Source organism: Chrysemys picta, unplaced genomic scaffold (genome assembly GCF_011386835.1).
Source record: "Chrysemys picta bellii isolate R12L10 unplaced genomic scaffold, ASM1138683v2 scaf938, whole genome shotgun sequence".
Taxonomy (NCBI): Eukaryota; Metazoa; Chordata; order Testudines; family Emydidae; genus Chrysemys; species Chrysemys picta.
Genome location: NW_027053645.1, coordinates 1 through 25,000, shown reverse-complemented (window position 1 = coordinate 25,000; position 25,000 = coordinate 1). Strand labels below are relative to the sequence as shown.

Below are 25,000 nucleotides of genomic sequence, written 5' to 3'. Positions count from 1 at the left end.
CAGGAGTCCCAGGCTCTAGTGTGGTTCCGCCAGGAACCTTGGGCAAATCATATCTCATAGAGCTAGAAGGGACCTTGAAAGGTCATCGAGTCCAGCCCTGCCTTCACTAGCAGGACCAAGTACTGATTTTGCCCCAGATTCCTAAGTGGCCCCCTCAAGGATTGAACTCACAACCCTGGGTCTAGCAGGCCAATGCTCAAACCACTGAGCTATTCCTCCCCCCAATTCCCTATGCCTCACTTTACCCTGCTGTGAAATGGGAATAAACCATCCATCTCTCTGGGTGGGGCGGAGCAGGGGAAATCATGAAGCTCAGCTGTTTGTCAAGTACTTTGAGAACTCCAGGTGGGAGGCTCAATAGAAGTGCTAAGAAGGATCATAATGCTGGTTGAAGGGAACTGCTCTCTCTGGAAGTTTGAGCCTCCAGATAAGTTAATTTTTAATGCCATTTTCCCTTCTCTCGGGTCACTCAGTCCAGGCCTGACCCACCGACTTTACATGGCCATAGCTTCCTAGCCGTGTTACACAGCTGTGCCAAGAACCCACACAATCAGTTCCAGAATCTTATGAAGTTAGACGTTAGAAGAGTGCCTTCCAAGATCTGCAGCTCAGGAGACAATGAGAAGGGGAATCAAACGTCCTCAGAGCAGAACTCACCCCCTGCACCCAAGGATGCTCGAGGACCTGGGCCGCGCTGAGCCGTTTCTTGGCATCTCTAACCAGCAGCTTGGAAATTAGATCTTTGGCTCCAAAAGAAATGTGGGCCCAGTCCTTATCAGGAAATTCATACTTCCCTTCCTGGATACTCTCAAAGAGCATGTTCTGGAAGAGAAGAGGCACCCAAGCAAAGTTTATTTTTAGAGAAGTAAAAGTGATCCTCCGTGCAATCTGATTAAACCTAGGAGGCAGCTCCTCCCAAGGCGAGTGGGAGGCTTGAAGCTAAGCAGAGAATCTCCAACCTTCATAGAATCTCAGGGTTGGAAGGGACCTCAGGAGGTCATCTACTCCAACCCCCTGCTCAAAGCAAGGCCAATCCCCAGATTTTTGCCCCAGATCCCTAAATGGCCCCCTCAAGGATTGAACTCACAATGCTGGGTTTAGCAGGCCAATGCTCAAACCACTGTGCTATCCCTCTCAACCCTACCAGCTGCATTCTGTGTGTGCAGGGAAAGCGGATGTCAGATGTCCAGCAAAGTCGCTCTACGTGACCAACAAGGATTAGTTGCCAGAGAGAGGGTTCTTTAAGCAGAGGTCAAACCATTGCACTGAAAGCCACATGGGGCGACTTCAAGTGGCTATTTCAGCCGGGGGCTAATGTGCTGAAGGAGGTCGGCTGTGCAGTGTGTGGGGCTGTGCCAGACAGGATAATGGACCTACTACTGCTGCTAGCTAAGAGAGCTCCTTTCACACAAGGGCCAGGCTGCCAGGCAGAGGGGCTGGCTCACCTGACAGGCATGGCACGCCTCGCCGCGGTCCCAGCCGCAGTCGGTGCCACAGTGCCCCACGAAGGGCGGGTAGCCGCTCAGCATGATGTACAGGATGACGCCCAGGCTCCACAGGTCGCAACGCTTGTCATAGATGGAAGCCTCCTCGTTGAAGGCCTCCACCACCTCGGGAGCCATGTACTCGGCAGAGCCGCACTGCGGAGAGGGAGAGCAGGGCAGGGTTACTCAGAGCTGGGCCCCAGGCAATTGGACCTCCAGAATCCAGCACTGATCCGATGAGATGCCGCGGAGGGGAAGACTAGGTGTGACAGATGCCCCCCCAGATGCTACAGTTCATCGCAAATGCTCAGTCCCCTGCTACCATGAGACACCAGACCCAACCCTTACCCTGAAGGTTCGGCTCCAAATATTACAATCCACGACCAGCCAGGGCCCAAATGTGGAGCAGGATCTCTACAAAGCAGGCCGTGCCAGAGCGTAGAGCCTGGGTCTGATGGGCATCACCAAGTCGTTCATGCCCCATCACAGAACCCCTAGAGTGCGATCGGCAGCGTCTGCAGGTATGAACCAGCGGAGTAACAACCCCAGTAGGTTCGTCTGTCGATGGTGCAGCAACTCCCCTCGCTACAGCTAGCGCCAAACCCTGTGATCCGTGGGCAAGTTGCCTGAGCGCCAAATTCACCCAAATATAAACAGACTAAAATCCTAGATCTGAGCTGGCAATGAAGCAAGGCCCAAGCGGGCAGCGTTGCTCCAGCCAGAAGGGACCTGGGAAAGACAAAGGAACAGCCGTGCCAGAGGCAAGGAGCAGAAGCAACAACCCGAGGCCGCACCACCCTGTCCTCAGCCGAGATGACGCAGCGAAGAGAGATTTGCTCGTAGTAGAGACAGACGGCCAAGGAAGGGCGGGCAGCACCAGCTCCCGGCGTCTGCAAACGTCTCTGCCACGCAATGGGATCCTACTCCACTTATAGCAGCAGGAGCCAGGTGGAAAAGCACAGCTGCTCTCAGGACTTGAATATCGCATCCCATCCCCTCTTGCCAGTTGCCATCTTCTTCCCCTGAACTGCCAGTCTCTCTTTTTAAGGGCGAGTCTCTAGCGCCGATGCTTACAAAGAAAACCTCCAAAGAGGCGACCGCGTGGTAGCGGAACCAGCAACGGCACTGGGAAGTGCAGTGTGCCCCTGTCCACCCAAGCTCCACCAGCAGGGAGCGCTGGACCCACACTGCAGCAAGCCCGGCCGAGTGTCTGCACCTCGCCTCAGGAGGGCAGGGCTTATTTTGTGGGCCAATGAGTTTAGAGAACCACTACACCCCCCAGGTCAGCCCCTGCCCACCCCACTCTCCATATTCAGAGTGGGAGGAGGTAGAGGAGATGAGAAGTTATTTTAATAACTGACTGGGGCTTCCAGGATTTTCTGCCCAGAGCTCTTGAGATCAGGCTCCCAGACATAACCCAGCAGTTCAAGCCAAGCTAACTATGCACAACAGTCCCTCTGGGAAATTGTTCCCAAGCGTTGCTTTGGCAGGAGCTGATGACCACGAGCTGTAAGCAGATCCATTTTTCCTGGAAGGGCTGCACACAGCCACCTCATGAACATCCCCCGAGGTCCCAACATGCCACTGAAGAGCAGGGCGGAACTAGACACGACTCTGGGACCACCGGCTGAGCCAAAGGGAACGACGCACACAATAAAGACACCCAGGTGTCCCCGCAGGAGACGGATCAGTTACATCCCTGGCTGTACTCTGGCTAATCACTGGAGAAAAGCAACTTTCTATAAGCCCCCCCCAGTATCTAAATATCTATCTTAATAATAAATACTTCGCTCTCATGTAGCACTTTTCGTGACCAGGCTGCAAAGTGCTTTAACAAAAGAGGTTAGCATCATAATCCCCATTTTACTAATGGGGGAAACTGAGGCACGGAGGGGTTAGAAGTGACATGCCCAAGGAGCAGGCCAATGACAGAGCCAGAAATAGATCCCAAGATTCCTGAATCCCAGTCTAGTGCTCAGCCCATTAGACCACACGGCCTCTCCGCACATATGCCACTGTCCCGTCACTACAGTGTCCGAGATCCTCGCCTTCCTTGTAAATTTGCTAGCAGAGGGCCAGCTCTCTCAAGTCCCAACTCAGTGGCTCAACCTCAAGACGATCCTGCCTCCTCCACTCAAATCCGTTTACATTTGGTACAATCTGGATGAAGTCACAAGATGGACCCAGAATGCTTGAGTTCCAACTCTACCCTTGACGGGCACTAGATTGATAGCACATGACCGCCTAATATAGTGGTCCCCAAACTTTTTGGTCATATTTCCCTCCCCCACCCCCCATCTGGTCTGCACCCTCCAGGGGACCCACAGCCAGGAGCAGGGCTGGGTGGTGCTCCCTCCCCGCCCCCCTGAATGTTTCTCTGTGCCCCCCCCAGGGGGGCATGCCCCACAGTTTGGGGACCACTGTTCTAATAGAAGTTACAGCTCATCTCGTCCGACCACACCACACCCAGCCCTTTCCTTCCACTCTGCAGGTTTCCCTCTGAACTCAGCACGTTCGTTTTATACAGGCTCCTTCCCTCTTTACTACAGTGAAGGGTCCCAGAGGGGGGAAAAGGTTCTGCCCCCACATTCTTCCTGGAAATGGGAGCAGCAGGGCTGGAACTGAATGCCCGGTGCCCCTTCGCAAGAACCGGACTTGAAGGACAGGAAGAGATCCCTCCCTATTGAATTCTCCACTGTCTTCCCGAAGCTGGTTTTGAACCTGTGCTTCCAGAAAACACAGCAAACCTGGTGCAGTGCCTTGGGCCATGCAGCCACCTTGATCCACTCTCCAGGACACCAGAGGTAATCAGGGAAATGCACCGTATGGGGGGTGGGGGAGGAAGAGGCTGCTGTTTGGAAAACAACACCCATCTCCTGTTACACCAACGGCCCCCCAGATGTGAACAACAGCCAAAAACTGGCTGAGCCACCCACCCACACACCCCCGCCCGCCCCAGGCTGATCCCCAGGGGAGAAAATAATGGACATCAGAATTCAAGGCACTGGAAGGTCCTGCATTCAGTGAGCTAGTGACGGGAACTGCAGGAGTTAAACAGCTGATGTAACCAGAGCCACAGATGTCTCCAAGGTCCCTTCCCCCTCCCAGGCGGGGCTTTCCAGCCCCAGCTCATGTGACCGATCAGCCCACACAGGCCTTGTGGGGGAGGGAAACAACCCCACAGCCATCAGATAATCGCTTATAATGAGAGGCAAGCAGCAGAACAGCTGATGGGGGGGGGGAGGGGGGGGAAAACAACCTTCTGCAAGCTGAGAACCCAGGCAGGGTTGATGCCCACCCCAGGGGCTCAGAGCAGCTTCTCTCCCTCCCCCACCCCGCAACAGCATAGGAAACAGAAAGCAGAACTTTGTCACCAAGAAACCCCAGCCGGAGGTATAAGCCGCGCTGGGGGTAAGGTGCAAAGCAGAGCGGCCCCGGAGATAAACACCCGGGCGGGGCTGGGCAGATAGGCTGGGAGTTCCCCTGGAGGGCGGGCGGGTTCGGCGTGTCTCGCCAGATTCCCACCCCCACCCAGCGTTCCCAGCGCTCCTAGGCTCAGGAGATGTTCCCGATACCACCATTGCATCAGCCGCGGCGCTGCCCTCCTGAAGCACACGTGAACCCAAACTGACCTCGATGCCAGTAAACAAGGGCGTGGGGGCTCTGCCCGACCCCATGTGCCAGGCAGTTCTTGCCTCCCAGAACCAAGCAGCGTTTGCCCGGGTGAGCGAGAGCCCTGCTCCCCACAGGGGTTCTGGAAACGCTGCGGGCTGCAGATGGGCTGAGCAGAGGGGACGGTTCGGGGGTGGGATTCTCTGGCCCAGCTCACGCTAGATCAGAATAGTCCCTCCTAGGCAGCAGGGAGAAAAGGAAGTCTATGCGCCACAGCCCCTACTTCCATGAAAAGCAGGCCAGGGAGTCCTCACGCCCCAGCCTTGAAAGTAGAAGGAGGCGCTGAAATCTAAAGCACTGGGCCCAACAACCTCCCATGCCCCCACCCCAGTGCAACCAACGCCGCACGTCAGAGACTTCCGTCCCCCTCCACCCCCATCCCGTTCCCGGCCACATCTCGCCTGACCCACTTCTGTAAGCTTCCGCCAGAGAACGGCAGAGCCCGCCCCCCCAGCCCAAGCCACTCGGCTCCTTCCCGGCAGCCAATAGGCCCAGCTGTTGCTAAGGCTCGATTTTACCTTCTCCTCGGCCCTGGCTTGGCAGTGCGCCACCCTCCTCCCCCGTTTGAAAGCAAGCCGGGCATGCTAAAAACGCATTATGTAACCCTTTCTCGAATTCACTCCCCTCTCCGAGAGGAATGACTAATGCACGAGCCTCTCAAGGACAGGCGTTCAGGAGAGCAGCACCAGGCGCGCGGCAGACAGCCGGTTTTCTGATCGCCCCAACCCCATAGGGGGCAGAGACCAGTGTATGCAACACACACACACACACACACACACACACACACACCCTCTGGTTTCCTAACGCTCCCCCCTTTCCGCAGGGTACGTTTCTCAGCTCCCTTCGAAGGCCCTTTGCCTGGAGACACCCAACATCAGGCTCGTCTCCTTCAGGAATCCCCCATCACCCAGGGACGGCTGTTCTATCTCCCTCAGCCACAGCCTTCCCAGCATGCCTGGCTGTGCCTGCACGTTTCAGGCTCCCCACCGGATTACAACCCCCAGTTTCTATTCTGGGTGGAAAACCAGTTACAGGAATGCCCCTGGGCCGGTGCCAGGCGCGGTACAGGGTAGTTATGGGGGCCAGAGTTGCAAATGGAGCCTTGTTGAAAAGTCCAACAGCCACTAAAAACAACAGATTATGGACACTGGTGACAGAGCAGAGGCAACTGCCGAAGTCCAGCTGGTGCTCCAAGCAGAGCAAAGAGCCAAGCGGGCAGCATCTGTAGATAGACGTCTAGCCCTGGTGGCCAGGACTCCTGCCACAAATGCACAATGCTGGTCATCTTCCCAGACATCTATAAGCAGCCTTAGACTCCCACAAGTCAGCTGGTAGCTAGCCAGTCGATGGTTCAAGACCTCTCTCTCCGTGACAGTCCCATCCTCCCCGCAAAAGCCAACGAAGTCACCCCCTCTCACATTAACGAGGGGGCAGAAATACTTACAGGTGTGAGCAGCTCAGGGGTGGAGATAGGGGAACAATCGCCATTTAATTTGATGCCACTTCCCAGGTCAAAGTCACAGATCTTCACAGGGGAAACCTAGGACAGGACAGAGAGAGCCAAAGACATCGATCACTTAATTGAACTGCGACGCGCCTGTGAAGTTCACCATGCAAGGCCAGAGGTGACCTGGAGATCCCCACACACACTAGACAGGTCCATGGCCCACATGCATCACCCCAGCAATCTCCCCCCTGGGAGTCACTTCTTAGCAAATGGAAATCTGGCCTTTGCCCTCCACCCATCTGCAATACAAAGGAGGTTATCAACAGCAAAACTGCCCAGTCAGCCAACCGGCCCCCAGCTCGGAGCGGACTTCCTTCTCTGGTTCGCCTGCTCCTGGGGGAGGGGGGGCAGGCCCCTTCTGAGAACCTGCATGCAAAGGGTTAACATCACAGTCTAGCTGCCCACTGACCCCTCCCCTACCTCGTGCTACCTCCTTCCCACCAGTGCCCTCCCCACACAAGCAGGGCCCAGGCTCCCCAAGAGCCCAGACCCACATCCCAGCAATAGGCTGACCCACCCACTGGAGAGGAGCTCCCCTCCTCCAAGGCCACCCCAGCTCCTGCCAAGCCAGGGAGCAAAAGAGTGGAGCGTCTCTGGACGTGCTGCTAGCCAGGCCGCCTGCCACTCACCTGGTCGGGACTCTCACAGAGAATATTTTCTGGTTTTAAATCCCTGTGCGCTATACCTGTTAAAAACAAGAAACCCCAGAGTCAACAGGGGCTGCTGCTTTCCTGGGACGGTTCAGAGCCTGGCTTTTCTCCAGCCCAGGGCTTGCAGGGTGGGGGGAAGACCCAGCGACTAGGGGGGCTGGCTCCCTCATCGGCAGGCCTGATCCACCCTGCTATGGGACGCTCTGGGAAGCCCAACGGCCAGAGAGGCGCTTGGGCCCAAGACACCCTGCGTGCTCTGGCAGGCCGGCACGGCCAGGCACCACGTCTGTCTGGGGAAGGGATCACCTAGGAACCTGGGGAACGGGCTACACAGAGTCCCCGCCCCGCTCCCTTAGCACCACCACACTGTCCTCCCAGAGAGTCTCTAGTGGCCAAGGGGTGGCGCTGGACATAAACACTCAGGCCTTAGGCTCCTGGGCTCTCCCAGTGCAAGGAGGAATAAGAACCCACTCTTCCCCCCCACGCCCAGCCCATGCCTCCAACCCCATGGAAGTGCCCAGCCTTCGCGCCTCACCTTTGTTGTGCAGGAAGTTAAGGGCACTGGCAATGTCTTGCACCACCACACTGGCCTCCAGTTCGTTGAAGTGGCGCCTCCTGTGGATGTGGGTCAGGATGGAGCCTGGGGGAGGGAAGATGGCGGCTGTTAGCAGGGCCTCATCCGCGCATTTCTCCCTCAGCACCCCCCCTCACCCCCCCCCCCCCCCACACACACACAATGGCAGAGACGTGCTGCCCTGGCTCCAGAGAGCCTCCCCGCCAGAGCGTTCGGGAAGCTGGGACCAGGGATTCTGCAGGCCAAGAGCCAGCAGCGACAGTCTGGAGGGAATTGGGCACTGCTGAATGGTGATGGGCTATGACGGGACTCATCCTTGCCAAGCTGTGAGCTTCCCAGCTGGCGGAAGGGGTCTCCATCAGGCCCTGGGGGGTGGGGGGGAAAGGAGCCTAGATCAGCGGTTCTCAACCAGGGGTCCGTATGGGGCCACGAGCAGGTTTCAGGGGGGCCACCAAGCAGGTCTAGTGTTAGACTTGCTGGGGCCCAGGGCAGAAAACTGAAGCCTCACAGTGTGGGGCTGAAGCCCAGAGCTCCCAGTCCTGCCATCTGAGGCTGAAGCCAAAGCCCGAGCAACTTTGTGGGGCCCCCCTGTGGCGTGGGGCCCCAGGCAATTGCCCTGCTCGCTACCCCCTAATGCCGGCCCTAAAGGTTGAGAGCCCCTGGCCTACATAACACAGCCCCTGCCCCGCCAGCCAGAGGTGAACGATGCCACGAAGCGGAAAGAGGCAGCAGAGGTCCTGCGGGGATATTTACCTCCTCGCATCTTCTCAAACACCAGGTAGAATCTATCTTCCTCTTCGAAGAACTCGATCAGCTCCAGGACGTTCCTGTAAGGAGAGCGGGGACGGGGGCGGGGGAGAGATCAGATCAGATCAGCTCTGCCCTCCAGCCAGCCGCAGGGCCTTCCCAGAGCTGGCTCCTCCACGCCCCGAGCGCACATGGGCGTGCAGACGTGGGACAGGCGCCAAGGAGAACTGGGTTTCAGTTATTGGAACCAGAAGGCCCCTGGGCCCACAGCTGGTTTCCCAGCATTCCAGGGGATGTTTTTTCAGTGCCCCGCTTCACGACTTCGCTATACCACAGCCCTAATTGTTAGCAGATGCTTCCCTTGGCCAACACGCTGCTATCGAGAAAGAGCATCACTCAGGGAGCTGGTCTTACTATTCTGCCCAGGGAGACTAAACGCTCCACAAATGCAACAAACACCCTCTTCCCAAACCCTGCCCCCAGCCTACAAGAGGGAGGAGCCCTTCGGAGTCATCTCCAGCATTCAGCAGGTCACTGGTGGGTCAACCCAGCTGAAAAGAGATCTATATTCATTGCTCTAGAAGGGTTTTAACTCACATACCGGCCCACCAAGGTAAGATGGCAGCAAGCACATCTTCCCACCTTTACCCTGGATTGCAAAGAGCCGTGGGGTGGCAAATCTCAGCCGTATGCTCAAGTGATGCCCGCCCACCCAGCCAGCAACAGAGATCCCAAGAATCAGTACAGCTCAGGCCTACCAGAGACCTTCCCGCCCATACCTGTGTCCCTGGCACTGGTACAGCATCTCCACCTCCCTGAATACCCGGCTCCGGATGTGTCCAAGGCTCTTCTCAATTATCTGAAACAGAAATAGGGAGAGGAGTTTGGAGACTGACCATGGCCCCTTATGCTGCTCAAGGGGGGGAGGGGGAGTCTTGGACCCCCCCAAAGTCCCAGGGAGCAGGAAGGGGATCTAGTAGGAATGATGCTGGAGCTCAGATCCCAAACTGGATTGCTACAGCGTCCTAGCTACACAAGCCAAAACACACCCCTAGAGCAGTTAAGAAGCCAAACGGCACCCTGTCCACACAATCCCAGAGCCCTGCCACTGGCAATCTTCAGCAGAGCAGATTTCAGATCTGCCGTGGTCCTAGGGACCAAGCCAGGCAGCCTGGCTCCATTCAGAGATCCTGGAAGGGGTTAACCAGCTGCTTTCCTTCCCCCACCCCTCAGGGAGGTGACAGCATTAGCCATGCCAGTTTTTCCTCCACGCCCTTCCCTCCGCAGGGGAGGAGCTGCTCTCATTCCAGGGGGACAGCCAAACAAAGGGTCACGTGTCTACTGCGCCAAGCAAAACAGAGGCCCACGCATACTTCAAAGGCCTGGCCCTGGGGTTTGGCTGCAGGGATAAGGGCCCCCTCCCCCTCCTCCCCAGGCTCTGTGGGGAGAGAGCTTGTACAAAGACAGCCAAATATACAAGATAAGCGGGGCCACAGGCTGGGATCAGCCACAGCAGAGTAAATCCGGAGTAAGCGCTGATTGCAGTGGAGTTGCTCTGGATTTACACCAGTAGAGCAGAGGTCAGAGTACAGCCTCCTGCAAAGGCGGCTCAGGGCAGGGAGCTCTAAGAAGAGACCAAGGCAGCATACGGGGCAGAGTGCAGGGCTGGCAGTCAGGACTCCTAGGCTCTGTGCCTTCCTCTGCCACCAATTTGCTGCGTGACTTCAGGCAAGTCACTTCCCGCTCAGTGCCTCAGTTTCCCCATGGGTGACTCTACTTCCCAGACCCCCAGCACAGGGCCTGAGGCTCAGGTGTTTGGAAAGTGCTTTGAGATCCTCGTCCTGATGACTAAGGTACGGGGCAGTTCCATGCCATGCCGCTAGCTTTGGCCCATGGAATGGCCTCAGACTTCCCAGAAGGGCTTCTCCCCTTTGCTTTATTGCAGCAAAAAACGTCAGTGTCTGAAATCGAGGGGCTGATTTCTGGTTCGATACACACGGCCCTTGTTGTTCTGCTGAGGCAGGAGGCGGTGCCAAGCTGCTGGAGAAGGGCAGCATTGTTCCCCTCCCAGGGGCAGCTTGGCCAGCGGCCCCCTGTACAAGCAAAGACGCTCCTCAGAGACTGCAGCCCTCAAACAGCCAACAGCTGCTCTCCTCCAAAGCCAACACACTTCCCTTTTTCAGAAGGTCATGACCCTGCAGGCCCCCCCCAACCCCTCACAGCCCTCCCTCCACACAGGCACCCAGCCAAGGCCTATCACTTCCGCATAGATGCCAGCACACCGCCATCGCGACGCCTGATGCCAAGGAACCAATCGCTATTCAGTGCAAAGGGGCACCGGCCGGCCCTTGTCCGGTCTGTGCAGCTGACGCAGCACCAAGCAAACAGGCCGGGTCTGTGCCAGCTTTGCACACCGCCAGACAGCGGCGCTCTTTCCGGGGAGCCCTGCAGAGAATCGCTGCGTTAACCTGAGCCCCGACAGAGCACTGTGCTTCGACAGGTTTAGTCTGGAGTCCCAACAGCCTGGCAGGCAATCACACAGGCAGCGGGGAAGGGGGCTCGCCAGGACCTGTTCTGCTTCCCGCCCGCTTGCCGGGAGGCGTCGAGACGCCCAACACACAAATGAGTAACCGTCCCACTAGCATAATCCTTTCCACTCATCTGTCCTCCCCAGGTGCTTTGGGAGCCCTAATTTACCCTCCCAGACTCCCCCGCCCGGTAGGGATCAACCCCACCTCACAGAGGAGGAACCAGAAGCAAAGAGACCTGCCCAGAGTAGAAGCCAGCTCTCATGACCCCTAGCCAGCACCTTAATTATAAGGCCGCCTCCCCCCCCCCCCCCCCTCCGGGGTTAGCAAGCTGAGCGATGTCACAAGGCAGTGAGCCCATCTCTGTTGGGGCGGGGGGGGGGGGAGAGGGGGAAGGATCTAGTCTTACACAGGCGCCTTGTTTAAGTTGGACCATATCTACGATCTTCAGCTGCATCTGTTCGCCACTGAGCCAGGACCGAGTAAAGATCTGACTGCGCTGCCCTCCCACACGGAGGGACGAACCCTCAGCAGTTTACAGGGACCGGTCATTGGTCCAGGGGATCTCCTACGCTCAGTGAGCCAGTCTTCTCAAGAGACTCCTTTCCCCAGCGATCTTCGGAGGATCCCTTTTTATCGAGCTTAGTCGCAGTTACTCCGATTTGCTCCGTCAAGCAGTTACTACAGAGCCGTCTCCCCTCCCCTGGGCACACAGCGCTGCCGCCCGCTCCGCAGGGTCCAGCGCCAACGCTGGCCCATTCAGGCCATTTGATGGGCACACGGCTGGCTCAGAGCCTTCTGTCTCTTGGGAGGCTAATGGCAGAAGCCCATCAAAACAGGCCAAGCAGAGCCAGCCCAATTGGGTCAAGCACCAAAGTCCAGTCTGTCTCCGTCTCTCACCGACGGCCCAAGGCAAGTTTGGGGTGGATGGACAGTTTAAAGCCTTAGCTACCTCCCACTGCCCTCTCCTCCTGCTTCTAGGATGAGGGGTGGGGCGAGTCTCCCAGCCTCATTATGGGGTGTATCACAGTAGCATCAATAGGTCCCTACAGAGATCAGAGCTCCAACATGCTAAGCGCCCACTCTCAAGAACACGCCATCTAGAGGGACAGGACAAATTAAGGGTGGGAGTGGAAATCAAGGTCAAAGTAAGGAAGTTATCGCCAGAGCCAGGAACAGAACCCAGCTCTCTCCAGTGCCAGCCCGGTGCCCTACCCACTCGACCACGTGGCCTCTCAGAGCCCATACCTTCACGGCGTACTCCTTGTTGGTGATGAGGTTGATGCAGGACTGGACTCTAGCATGGGCACCTTCCCCGAGCACCTCCTCCTGCAGCTGGTAGACATCTGTGGGGAGCAGAATTGACCTCACTTCAGTACAGTTTGTTTTTTTGGTTTCTGGGGGTGGGGAGGTTTGCAGAAGTCAGCTCCAGCCCGGGCGCTCGGTGCAGAGCCCGAGATGTGCGGCTGCAACGCCAGACAGGGCACAGCGTTCTTGCCGCACAGCCCAGCTGCGGCTTCAGTTCCCGGCTAGTGATCAAATGATACCGCGCTTTGCTCCTCAGGTGAGTCTGCATGGCTGAATCGGGTCTGATCTGGGGCAGGTGGGAAGTTCATTAAATTAAGTGCCTGCTTGAGCAGGAGGTTTCCAGGATTTCGAGGGCAAACGGCGCCCCCCCTGAATTGCCAGCAGGACCCCCCCCCGACCCGTGAATTCCTGCACCTCTCACCTTCAAACCTCCCAGAGAAGCTGTCCGTGGCTCTGCATCGTTTCTTCTTCTTGTTCCTTTTCTTGGTATCTGGGATATCGATGGGCTGACTTGAAGGCATGTCTGTCCCAAAGCAAAGCCATGCGGAAAGCATTAACACCACACCAGCGTCCATACAGCGCAACCCTCACCTCCTGTATACGCCCTCTGGATTCAGGTATGGATTAGCCACACAGGATCCGATGTAGCGTCCTTGATTGACGCTTTATATGATCAGATGTGACCCTAGTTCTCAGGTGCCTTCACCGCAAAGCGAACAAGGCAATGATATGAGAGAACAGTTCAGGGACTGTAGCAGAAAGGTTTGGTGAGAGGATCCCTGAAGGACGTGAGTTTTACTGGGAAGGAAAGTGGGCTCCTAGCAAACCGCAGGAGATGAGGCTTAAGCTTGGAACAGATTTTGGAAGGGGTGTCAATCTTCCAGACACGCGTCTGAGCTAGTAAGCAGCCCCGTTGGCTTCAGGGAGGCTACACACATCACGTGCTTAAAGTCATACACGTGCTTAAGTACTGCCCTGCAGCAGAGCTGCTGGGGATGGTATTTCTACCACCAGCAGCCGCCACCAACCTGGCATCTGAAGGCTGTTTTCAAGAGGGAGGAGGGTGAATTTTCCATGGTCGTTTTCCCAGAGGGAAGGTGGAGGGGAGAATGGGGAGAAAGAACCAACATTCAACAGTCTTCATCCCTCCCCAACCCGGGTATTAAAAAGTCAGGCACAGTCTGCAGAGCTCACCGGGGCGGGGCGGGCACTCAAAGTTGAAGACAGAATCCAGGTGACTTGACTGGGAGAATTCCAGGTCGAATGGGTTCTGGCCCTGGAGGTTCAGAACAGAGGAGAACAGGGTGAGTCACACACGAACACGCTGGTAGCCGCTGAGGGTCTCCACGCCACTTATTCTAGGTCTCGACATCCCGCTCTGCTGCCCTGGAATATCTTCATCCCAGCCTGTCAGCCAGCTAACGCCAGTCCCATGGAGCCGGTTGTGGCTCCACCAGACAGGCTTGGGTTCCCCCCAAGGGAATCCCACCAACATACCTCGCTGCATACTAGGAATTGCAGTCACACAAAGTCCCTTCGCCTCCACCCCAGAACAGCTCATTTTTATACCCTTACACGCGGGCCTAGAGAAAAAAACCTCCTCAGAAATAGCCTTCCCAGAGACAGTGGCTAACTTACGGGAGGGACAATTTAATACCTAACACCAACTAACCAGAGCTGCAACATACACAGGGTCAGCCCCACAGGGTCCCCAACAACTGAGATGGGTCAAAATTACTCTCGTTTCTGGAACAGAGAATGGACCCTTCAAGGAGAACATTCCCCCATAGCTGGCAGTCTCTGCTCATTAAGATGAGCCCAAGCAGAACGCTGGCTCCCTGTCCCTCACTTCCCAGCTGGAACGCAGAAGCCCAGGCAGGATGGAAGTGCCCAGTCCCTGGCTCCGGTGGTGGAATGACTCAGAGGATCGTTGGAAGCGGGACAAGGAGCTGTCTGGCACACCCAGCAGGTCACTTGTTTGAGGTGAGGCTCTGGAGTCACGGTTAGGCCGGTCGATCCAGAGCTTGACGATACGGAAAGGGGATGGGGGGGCAGTTTGGCCCAAACCAGAGAGAAGAAATCCCCAGTTCTCCCCGAGCTGTGGTAAGAACAAAGCCAGCTGCTCCCACTTTGGATTGGTGGAGGCAGCTAACACTGCAGCTATTGAGGGGGAGGGATAGCTCAGTAGTTTGAGCATTGGCCTGCTAAACCCAGGGTTGCGAGTTCAATCCTTGAGGGGGCCATTTAGGGAACTGGGTTAAAAATCTGTCTGGGGATTAGTCCTGCTTTGAGCAGGGGGTGGGACTAAATGACCTCCTGAGGTCCCTTCCAGCCCTGATATTCTATGATTCTATGATCTCCATGGTAGTCATCCAGGATCTCAACATGTTTACATTCAGCCTCAACACCGCCCCCCCCAGTTTTCTACCCACTTTACAGAGGGGTAAACTGAGACACAGATTCCGTTGCCCACTCACCCCAGGGTCAGACAGCAAGTGAGCGGCAGAGCTAGGACCAAGGCCCAGGAGGCCTGCCTCCCAATCGCCGGGCCCACCCAGCCCCTCACCCCACCCGCCCAGCATTTCACAAACCCCGGAGCGAGTGGCTGTTTTACGTAGCAACAGCCTCCATGCAAGTAAGAAGCAAAAACAGAGCATGACTGGTATGCCACATGACCCTGACCTGCCATCAGCTCCCAGGTGAGTAGGGGCTGGCACTGCAACTATGCCAGAGAAGCAGGAATACACATTTCTAAGGGAGCGTCAGGTGAAGCAACATGGCCTGATTGGGTGTCAACCTAAACCATCCCACTGCCAGGACCAGCTACAGGCTGGGCGGTTCCTTCTCCCTCAGCACCTTCCCCTGGGGCTTGCTCATTCATGACTCACACCTCCTCAGAGCGAGGGACCCATTATTCACCTGACTGGCTCAGGGAAGCCGGAGTCGCAGCAGCCCCATCCCAGCCAGGGACGTCACCAAGCACTCCCCCCAGGACGGTTCCCCCCAGTCTCTAGCACAGGGTGGGGGAAGGGATAAGCATGAGTTTGCAGGGCACGGGATGGTGCCAGGTGGCAGCTGAATTGGGGTCACTCAGAGCGGAGGGAGGTTTGCACGAAGCACGGGATTGGGTGCTGGGGAGGCATACACGTGCCTGAGAACGCTTTGCTACTGCTCTTAATGCAACTTGCAGTGATGAGCTCTGGGTGGGACTAAGGGGATGTCTACATGGCAAAAACACCTGCGAGGGGGAAGGGTCCCAGAGCCGGCACTGACGCCTACATGCTATTTTACAGCCCCGCAGACTGAGTAAGCTGCCACAGGCCAGCGGTGGGGGTTTAATTCCTGTGCAGAACACCCTGAGACATCAGTCCAGCCACTGAACCCCGGAGCGGCAGAATGGGGACAAACTGGCCAGACCAGTTGAATGCTTGAGCCGGCAAGTCATGGACCGGAGCAGAAAGGGGACAGGGCCCTGGGTGTGTGCTAGGATTGTGCTTTCAGAGACCTGGAAGCCACTCTCATTTTAGGTCCCAAAGCAACCAAAATTGGTCCCGATGCAACCAGGAGGTGGGGACAGGCAGCATGGCCTGCTGGGCTGGGACTTAGGAGCCAGGTTCTATTCCCAGCTCTGCCAGTTGCCTGTTGGGTGGCCTTGGGCAAGTCACTTCACCTCTCTGTGCCTCAACTTCCCCATCTGTAAAATAGGGATAATGATACTGCCCTCCTTTGAAAAGTGCTTGGAGATTACCAATGAAAAGTGCTGTACACGAGTGTGGCATCATTTTTTGTCCCCCATCATCAAACTGATGCATGACTGGCAGAGCAGAGTGTTCAGGGGTGGGGTGGGGGGGGGTTAGAGGTCACCAGTGAAATGCACTGCGAGCACTAGAAAAGGCACAGGTACAGTGCTGACAACCAGCCTTGGATCTTTATCTGGGAGATGCACCCAGATCCAGAACAGCCAAACTGCTGCCTTGAGTTAGGGGACGGCCTATATAGGACAGTTGGGGCCTATTTTCCCTTCTATATCTGACACATGGGGGGCGGGGGATAGTGAGGGAAATCACGTCACTGCTCCGTGCCTCAGTTTCCCTAATTGTAACATGGAGAGAACACTCAGATCCCTGCATGGGAAGCACTAAGAAAGAAGGAAGTGTTATAAGCTAAAGACCCAGGACACTCCCCTGCCCCCCAAGAAAGCTCATTAACCAAAGTACAAGCCTTCCCCCGGTTATGAAATGCGTTTGGGTGGAGGCGGAATTCTCCCTGAATTAAAAACAAACCACACACGCCCCACTGCCATGCCTGCTAGGAGGGGAGCCAGGAGGAAGGCCGGATCAGATGAACAGCTGCCCCCGCAGCCAATCAGCAGGGCTTGGCACAAGCGTCCCTAACGGCTAGAAACAGCTAGAAAGCAGTGTTTACTTTGTCTCCTGGTGGAAGGCCAGCCCAATTGCATTCAGCAGCGCGGCCCGAGAGGGGACGATTCAGAACCCCTAGAATCCGGGACACTTTGCAGGCAAGCCTCTGCAGGAGATTGTGTGTCTTTTTAGCTGTAAGAAGAGCTCCTGGGTTTGTCAGTGGAAGAATCAACATTTTGCAGGCGCAACACCGCCAAAGGAGCCCATTTTTACTGTGCCCCTTATTACCCAATGTCACCCAGAGCCAGCGGCTTTCTAATCATTAGGAGAGACTCTGTAGCAAGGCATGCTAAACACCAGAAGTACAGGGTCTCTGGAATTTCTCCGTTCTAGAGAGAATCTAACCATTTCCCTTTCGTCCCCTTTTTTCCTCCCCCACACTATTTTATTTTTCTACTTAGATGTTTGGTGACCAACCCACTAACTCCACATCCTCTCCCATTTTTTACCCAGCAACAGGTTTATTATGGAATGAGGCGGTTACGTAACAGCACCCCCACCACGAGACAAAACAGAAGTTACATCACCCTGCAATGGGCACTGCTCCAGGAGCCAGTTATGCACGGGGCGGGGAGGGGACGGGGGGGACACACACCCAACAAATCACCCAATGCCCCGAGTGCTGAGCGCCCTCAACAGCATGACTCGAGGGTCGCTCAGCATCTGGCAGGATGGGGCCTGAAAGGTGAAAGAAGGAGAGGGTCGAACAAACGAGACCATTCATGGAGTCTTTCAACTCCCTACACCAGCTGCCATATCCTGAATCCACAACATGCTGACACATACAAGAGAACTAGGCTGTTAAGGCAGCCCTTCTGGCTGGTTCAGTGCAACGGACTAATTCTGTTCTAATCAGCGCTATTTAGAGAGATTTCGCCGCAAGACAAAAGCCGCTGCTGGCCTAAAAACCTTCAACCAAGATTAGGGGACAGTTGGAGTAAGTTATTTATTTTGGGGAAAGTTCTCTGGCCTGTGTTCTACAAGAGGTCAGACTACGTGATCATGATGGTCCCTTCTGGCCTGAGAATCTAAGACACAAGCCTCACAATAGACAGCGACCTTCAGAAATAGGGAGTCATGCACAGACAAGACATTTACCACAGGGAAAAAAAAAATCCCACTAAACCAGAATCCTCCTTACGGGCCCTGATCCGAGAGAGAACTGAAGACACAGCAAGAAAACTGACGCTCATAACTGGGTGTTGGTGGAGTCAGGGAGAGCTCAGTCATAACTGGGAGCCTTACAGGAGAGGAGGAGGTGCAGCCTTGGGGAAAGGGTCTGTTTCATAGCAGGCTGCCTCCTGTCGCAGTCCAGTGCGCAGCCATGGAACAATCCCATGAGGCTGCAGTAAACAGAGGCTCCCAGGGATGTTCATCGTGGATTTCAGAAAGTTGGGTGGCAGGATCCCAAAAGCAGCAGACAAGGCTATTTTGACATCCCCTTGGGTGTCCCACCAGTGCCAAAGAGGTTTCATCCATGTAAATGCACTGGATGCTGTGCGCAGCGACCCCATGCAAAACTCACTGAAATCAGCAGGACGGGGGGTAACAGCAATATTCAGTCCATCCCACTAACTCTTCCGAGGTAGAAGCTTGCACAACACCAAGACCTACGTCAGCTCCCAGGAGAGCACCCTGCCACTCTGCCGATAGAACCAATGCTCTGATTGCCCTACATCGTGGCCATGCAATTGACAACAACTTACAGTTCAAAACGCCAGCTCACCGAGAGAGACAGACAGAGAGACGGAAGATCCTAATCCACAGTGCTGTTCTGGTCATTTTATTTTAAGAACAAGAGTCTTTAACGTTTGAAGATTTATTCCACCATTTTTCAAACCCTCAATCCAGCGCTGAGAGTTAGACCCAGGGCAGACATGGACCTAATAGAGGCATCTGGTGAAATCCACCCCCAATCAGGTCAATACCTGGCTTCCTGGATGTGGGTTATCTATACCAGACTCATCAAAACAGCAATGGAGGCCAAGCACCTTCCAACAGGAAATCTCCTCCTAGATAATGTTTTTTCTTTCTTCCCATCCCCTTTATCCTGAGTATGTAGCAGGAGATTTTTAATATTAACATGGTCAGGAGTTTATTAAAGCAGATTTGCAAAATCACTGAATGAATTTAGAAGAAGGCAACCCACTGACTCTCAATGGGACTTGTGCACCTAAATGCCTTCAGTGCTTTCAAAACATCTCTAACCCTCATTTTCAGATAACGAGAAGGACTTGTATTTCCTTTGGTGGTTTTTGGGGTAGCAGAAGTCATGTGATAGTTGCAACACTAACAAGGAAGTCCACCCACTGTGGATAGGTGAAGCAATACTCCAACACACACTGATTTCAAGCTACTGAGCTGTTAGGACTAGGTAGCTATTCCCGGCCCTGATCAGCCAATGCTTAGTGACCTCTTGGCAGGGTCCCAGAGCTCCAACCATCTACACTACAAGCCCCAGCCCATCAAGCCTGGGCCGGCTGCGGGTGTTTAATTGCTGTGTAGACATAACCACTGAGGTCTGATTGGCAGAGCTATCGAGCACCCGTAACTCCAACAGAGATCAACTCTTTGCACCTCCTGCAAATCAGCCCATTGTTTTCTGTTTGACAGCTATTTCTCCATATGGAGACACATTAGGTTGGTCATTTGTTCCTTAAATCTGCAAGAATCGAAGATTAAAAAGCCTTCGAGCTAACAATGAACACGAACGTCCACTACCTCACTGGTTATTTGTATATTAATGTGTCTGCTGTTCTTTTAAGCTGTAAAAGCACCACATATTCTACCTTATTACCTAAAGAATCAGTCTTCATAAGAGACAAAAATAGGATTGCCCTAGCCAGTTTCTAATACTCCAAGGGTTCCCATCTACTCTTGGCTCCAGAGTCCCAGAGGCCCAGCATGCATTTTTTGTATAAGACAAATTTCCTCTTGATTTCCAAGGACCCACACCCAAATTGCAAATTCGCCTCCACAATTTACAGTCACACCATGACAAAACAAGAACGAAACTAATTTCCAACTTTGATGTAAACAAACCAAAAATCAATTGACAAGTCAATTAAATAATAATAATAAACAAACAAACAAACCCAAACCAACAACAGAGGCTTAAATGCAAAGCAAAAGAAAGAACTCGGTAAGGTTTACCTTGAAAGAACGATGGAAACCTTTGATTTCTGTTTTCTTCTGCACCATTTTGTTGAGATTTTTTGACCAAAAAAAGTGGGGAAGGAAAAAAATCTGAAGAAAGATGGGGCAAAAAGTAAATTGGGAAAACAGGAGAGCTAGTTCTGATTGGCTGGATGGAGACCCTAGAGGAAAAGGAAAAAGATATCGGGATTGTTAGAGGGCTTCTGGGGAGCCTATACATCCTGTGACATTTTTAATCAAGGAGACTGCACAGATGCATTTTAATGCTGGCTGAATGGCCTGCCCTCTCCCTATAAAGCCATTAATTCTCCAGCACCTCAATCTTGCATATACAAATCAAGATTATTTTCAAAGCAATAGCCATAACTTCTACTTCCCTGGGCCTCTTCCCACTGCTGCCCCAGCACACAAAACCTGAACCAAAACAAAGCCCCCAGGTCCCCAGTGGGCTCCCCGCCGCTGATCCATGCAAAACAAACCCCAGTCCCAAACAGAACAGGCTGCAACGCGAATAACCCCCCCACCCACCCCCACCTCATCAGACTCTTCCCCCCTCCCCAACCCCCAGCAGCCAGGTCAATACAACTCCCCGGGTTTGGGTCTAAATGAGAAGCGAGAGGAGAAGCTTCTACCACTGCAAGATCTGAAACCTGTGCGCGTCCGTGCACCAGTGACAACAAAGAGAATGACTCTGAACAAGCACTATTTGGGGACAGGGCAAACGGCACCCACCCAGGCGCCTTATGTGCTGCGGGGGGAAGGGGGTCCTCTGGGCTACAAACCACCCCGAGCCCCCCAGCCCTCCTCGCTAGAGGAGAAGGGGGTTTTGCAGCACACACGAGTCATCTGCAGCTCATCGATCCACCTTCTTTGGGTGGGGGGGGAGAGGGAGAGAATCTCACCTCAATGGAAAACACACACCCACACCTCACCCCCCCCCCCCACAAGATTAGCCCTAGGTATCGCTAAGGGAGAAATTATAAGGGTTTGATCTCCCCAAAAAACAGCCACACACACACACACCTCGCGGGCACACACACACACACCCCCTCAACCAGCTTCAGCTCCGGGCCCATTACTGGGGTCACCCCCCCTTGAAAGCCATGCAAGAAAAGCAGCAATTTCCCTGCCACAAAGGTCTCTGCCTTTGCAACGGCAGCTGCCGGCTACAGCCACTTGCCCCCCCTTGCACGGCCGCTGCTTTCGGGGGGTCCCTGCGCTTCGCCCCCAGACCAGCTGGGGGGGGAGGGCGGGGGTTGCACCCACTCCCCGGTCCCTACTCAGATCCAGGGACTTTCATTGTAATCCCCCTCCCCCGCAGGCGTCTTGTGTGGGGGAGTCTCTGCCCCCCCCCGAACCCCCATTCCCCCTGCACTCCACTCCCCCCTAGAGACCCTCCCCTCCAGTCCGCCCCCCCTCCGCAGAAACCACCCCATGCCCAGCAGTCCGCCCCCCCCGAGACCCCCACCTGCCCGGCACTCCACCCCCCCGGGACCCCCCGGCTCAGTCCTTACCGAGCCCGGGCTCCGCAGTGCTGCCGCCACTGCTGATGGTACACACGGCCCGGGCCGCTGGCGCTGCAAGGGGGAGTTACGGGGCCCGACTGCGGGACGCGCCGCCTTTTATAGCCCTCCCCTCCCCGGCTGCGCTCCAAGGCCGGCCCCGCTCGTCAGCTGATCGGCGCCCTACGTGCCACCCGACCGCAGCTAGTCCGGGCGGCTCAGCCACCCCGGACCGGTCTGGGCCAGCCCCCCTCCCCCCCAGCTATTGCAGGGACACAGCCACCCCCCTCCAGCCCCAGGGACCGAGCCACCCCATCCTTCGGCACTGCACCGCCCCCAGCCCCAGGGACCGACTCCCCTCCCCCCCCCCGGCATTGCACCGCTCCCAGCCCCAGGGAGTGACTCCCCTCCCCCCCCCGGCATTGCACCGCCCCCAGCCCCAGGGACCGACTCCCCCCCGCCCCGCATTGCACCGCCCCCAGCCCCAGGGACCGACTCCCCCCCCCCGGCATTGCACCGCTCCCAGCCCCAGGGAGTGACTCCCCTCCCCCCCCCGGCATTGCACCGCCCCCAGCCCCAGGGACCGACTCCCCCCCGCCCCGCATTGCACCGCCCCCAGCCCCAGGGACCGACCCCCACCCTCCCCTGGCCTTGCACCGCCCCCCCCCAACATTCCCCTGGCCTTGCACCGCCCCCAGCCTCAGGGACCGACCCCCCCCCAACATTCCCCTGGCCTTGCACCGCCCCCAGCCTCAGGGACCGACCCCCCCCCAACATTCCCCTGGCCTTGCACCGCCCCCAGCCTCAGGGACCGCCCCCCCCCAACATTCCCCTGGCCTTGCACCGCCCCCAGCCTCAGGGACCGACCCCCCCCCCAACATTCCCCTGGCCTTGCACCGCCCCCAGCCTCAGGGACCGACACCCTTCCCCCCCCCCCCCCGCAGCATTGCAACGTCCCCAGCCACAAGGACCGAGTGACCCCTGTTTGTTGCCCTGGTATTACACCAACCCCCCCCAGTTACAGGGACAGAGCCCTGCCTCTTCCCCCAGTATTACACACACACACACACCCAACACACACGGCTACAAGGACACGCATAGACTCCTTGGGCCTTTACAGTAAGAAGTCAATGCTCATCCCTGCTTTGCAGAGCCCCGGGCCCTCCCCCACAACTCACTGCTGCAGAGACACCCCCATTTCTTCCCCCTTCCACTACAGCATGACACAAACACCTCCCCAGAGCCACCCTACAGAGACCCTGTAGCTTGAGACCCTGATTTTTTTTCTTGCCTTCCTTTTCCATTCAATTCACCCTAGCAATTCACAGCCCCCCGCTGCTTCCCAAGCCCCATCCCACAAGATGCACCGTGATCAGGGACAGCCCACCCCTAAATCCCACATCTAGCCCCCCCTTCCTTACATACACGCTACTCCAGAAACACCCCCACAAGCCAGGGCTGCAAAGAACCCCCCTTTCCCTCTCCCTGTGTCCTCCCACCGTGCACCTCTGATATTATTATACAGCACGGGATGCCAACTGTTAACACCCCCTCCAGCACAGTGAACACACAGGATCCCTTCTGCACAGGCCTTTCCTGTTGTCGGCACTTTGCTGCTTGGTGGTTGTTTTGAAGCCAGTACAACCACTTTCCTAGGCCTCTTAAGAAAGCTAGAAGACTTTGCAACACTAATCTCCCCCCCCACACACACACACATTGCTATTGTCTTTGCACCCTTTTTATGCATGTGTGCACCACCCATTTCAAGAGCAATGGCAGGTACCTAACATGTGTTTGTTCCTTATTATAATTTTTCCTTTTATCCCTTTATCAGCAAGTTGGCTCTGGTTTTATTTTGCAAGGCACAGTCTCTCGGGGGCGTAGGGTTTACCATATCAGATCCCAGCATTGATTCCCGCTAGTCTGGCATTCTGCCTCCAGCAAGGCTCCCACTGACACACCAGCGCTGGCTAATTGTTCGATGCTGTAGATAGCAGCTTGGGAGCAAATTCCTCCTTGAGCTCTGGGGTGATTGTCTCCAGCTTTGAAACATGGGATTTGTTTACCCGTATCTTAGCAGGCATAAGATATGAAAGGACCCAGGACAGCTTTGAGTGTGTGGGTATAAGTCTTTGTGGGTTTACAGCTCAACTGCTGATTGTGATGTTCACACAGAGGGGAGAGGGCTATATAATGTGCGGAGAAGGGGCACATTTAGAACGGATAAAAGGAACTGCAGTTTCTTTTTTTGCAAAATGCAACCAACCTGTGGAACTCTGTGCCACAAGATACTTATTGAGACAAATAGCTTATTCAGACTGGATTCTGACTCGGTAGCAATTAGAATAACAACACTTGCTTTCAAACTAGCTAGGATAAAAGTCACACTCCTCATGCTTCAGAGCATATGTTGAGCACTGGGTCAGGAAGAAATTTTTCTCATCAATTGGATGCAACATGGTGGTAGCTGGTGCGTGCACGCTAGGGTGACCAGATGTCCCGATTTTATAGGGACAGTCCTGATATTTGGGGCTTTGTCTTATATAGGCTCCTATTACTCCCCACCTCCTGTCCCGATTTTTTACACTTGCTACCTGGTCACCCTAGTGCACGCGTGTGTGTGTGTGTGTGTGTGTGTGTGTGTGTGTGTGTGTGTGAGAACAGGATACTAAACTAAATTGGAGTGGTATTTCATAGATTCCAACACTAGAAGGGACCATTGTACAGTGGTAGGCATAATCTTGTACAGTGGTAGGCAAACTATGGCACGCGAGCTGATTTTCAGTGGCACTCACACTGCCCAGGTCCTGGCCACCGGTCTGGGGGGCTCTGCATTTTAATTTAATTTTAAATGAAGCTTCTTAAACATTTTAAAAACCTTATTTACTTTAAATACAACAATAGTTTAGTTATATATTATAGACTTCATAGAATATCAGGGTTGGAAGGGACCTCAAGAGGTCATCTAGTCCAACCCCCTGCTCAAAGCAGGACCAATTCCCAACTAAATCATCCCAGCCAGGGCTTTGTCAAGCCGGGCCTTAAAAACCTCCAAGGAAGGAGACTCCACCACCTCCCTAGGTAACGCATTCCAGTGCTTCACCACCCTCCTAGTGAAATAGTGTTTCCTAATATCCAACCTGGACCTCCCCCACTGCAACTTGAGACCATTGCTCCTTGTTCTGTCATCTGCCACCACTGAGAACAGCCGAGCTCCATCCTCTTTGGAACCCCCCTTCAGGTAGTTGAAGGCTGCTATCAAATCCCCCCCTCATTCTTCTCTTCTGGAGACTAAACAATCCCAGTTCCCTCAGCCTCTCCTCATAAGTCATGTGCTCCAGACCCCTAATCATTTTTGTTGCCCTCCACTGGACTCTTTCCAATTTTTCCACATCCTTCTTGTAGTGTGGGGTCCAAAACTGGACACAGTATTCCAGATGAGGCCTCACCA

The 25,000-nt window shown here is 55.2% G+C and overlaps 1 protein-coding gene across 1 annotated transcript; it reads right to left on the bottom strand.

The window, feature by feature from the left end:
- MKNK2 (MAPK interacting serine/threonine kinase 2) lies at positions 1 to 21,801 on the bottom strand. The gene is made up of 12 exons (XM_065579842.1): positions 21,562 to 21,801; positions 20,045 to 20,208; positions 13,665 to 13,746; positions 12,892 to 12,993; positions 12,411 to 12,508; positions 9,414 to 9,493; positions 8,641 to 8,714; positions 7,849 to 7,953; positions 7,293 to 7,348; positions 6,601 to 6,696; positions 1,446 to 1,640; positions 1 to 822 (listed from the first exon to the last, which is right to left on the bottom strand). Exons 2-12 carry the CDS (start codon positions 20,090 to 20,092, stop codon positions 580 to 582), a joined length of 1,179 nt encoding a protein of 392 aa, XP_065435914.1. The 5' UTR covers positions 20,093 to 20,208; positions 21,562 to 21,801; the 3' UTR covers positions 1 to 579.
- Positions 21,802 to 25,000: the final 3,199 nt, after the last annotated feature.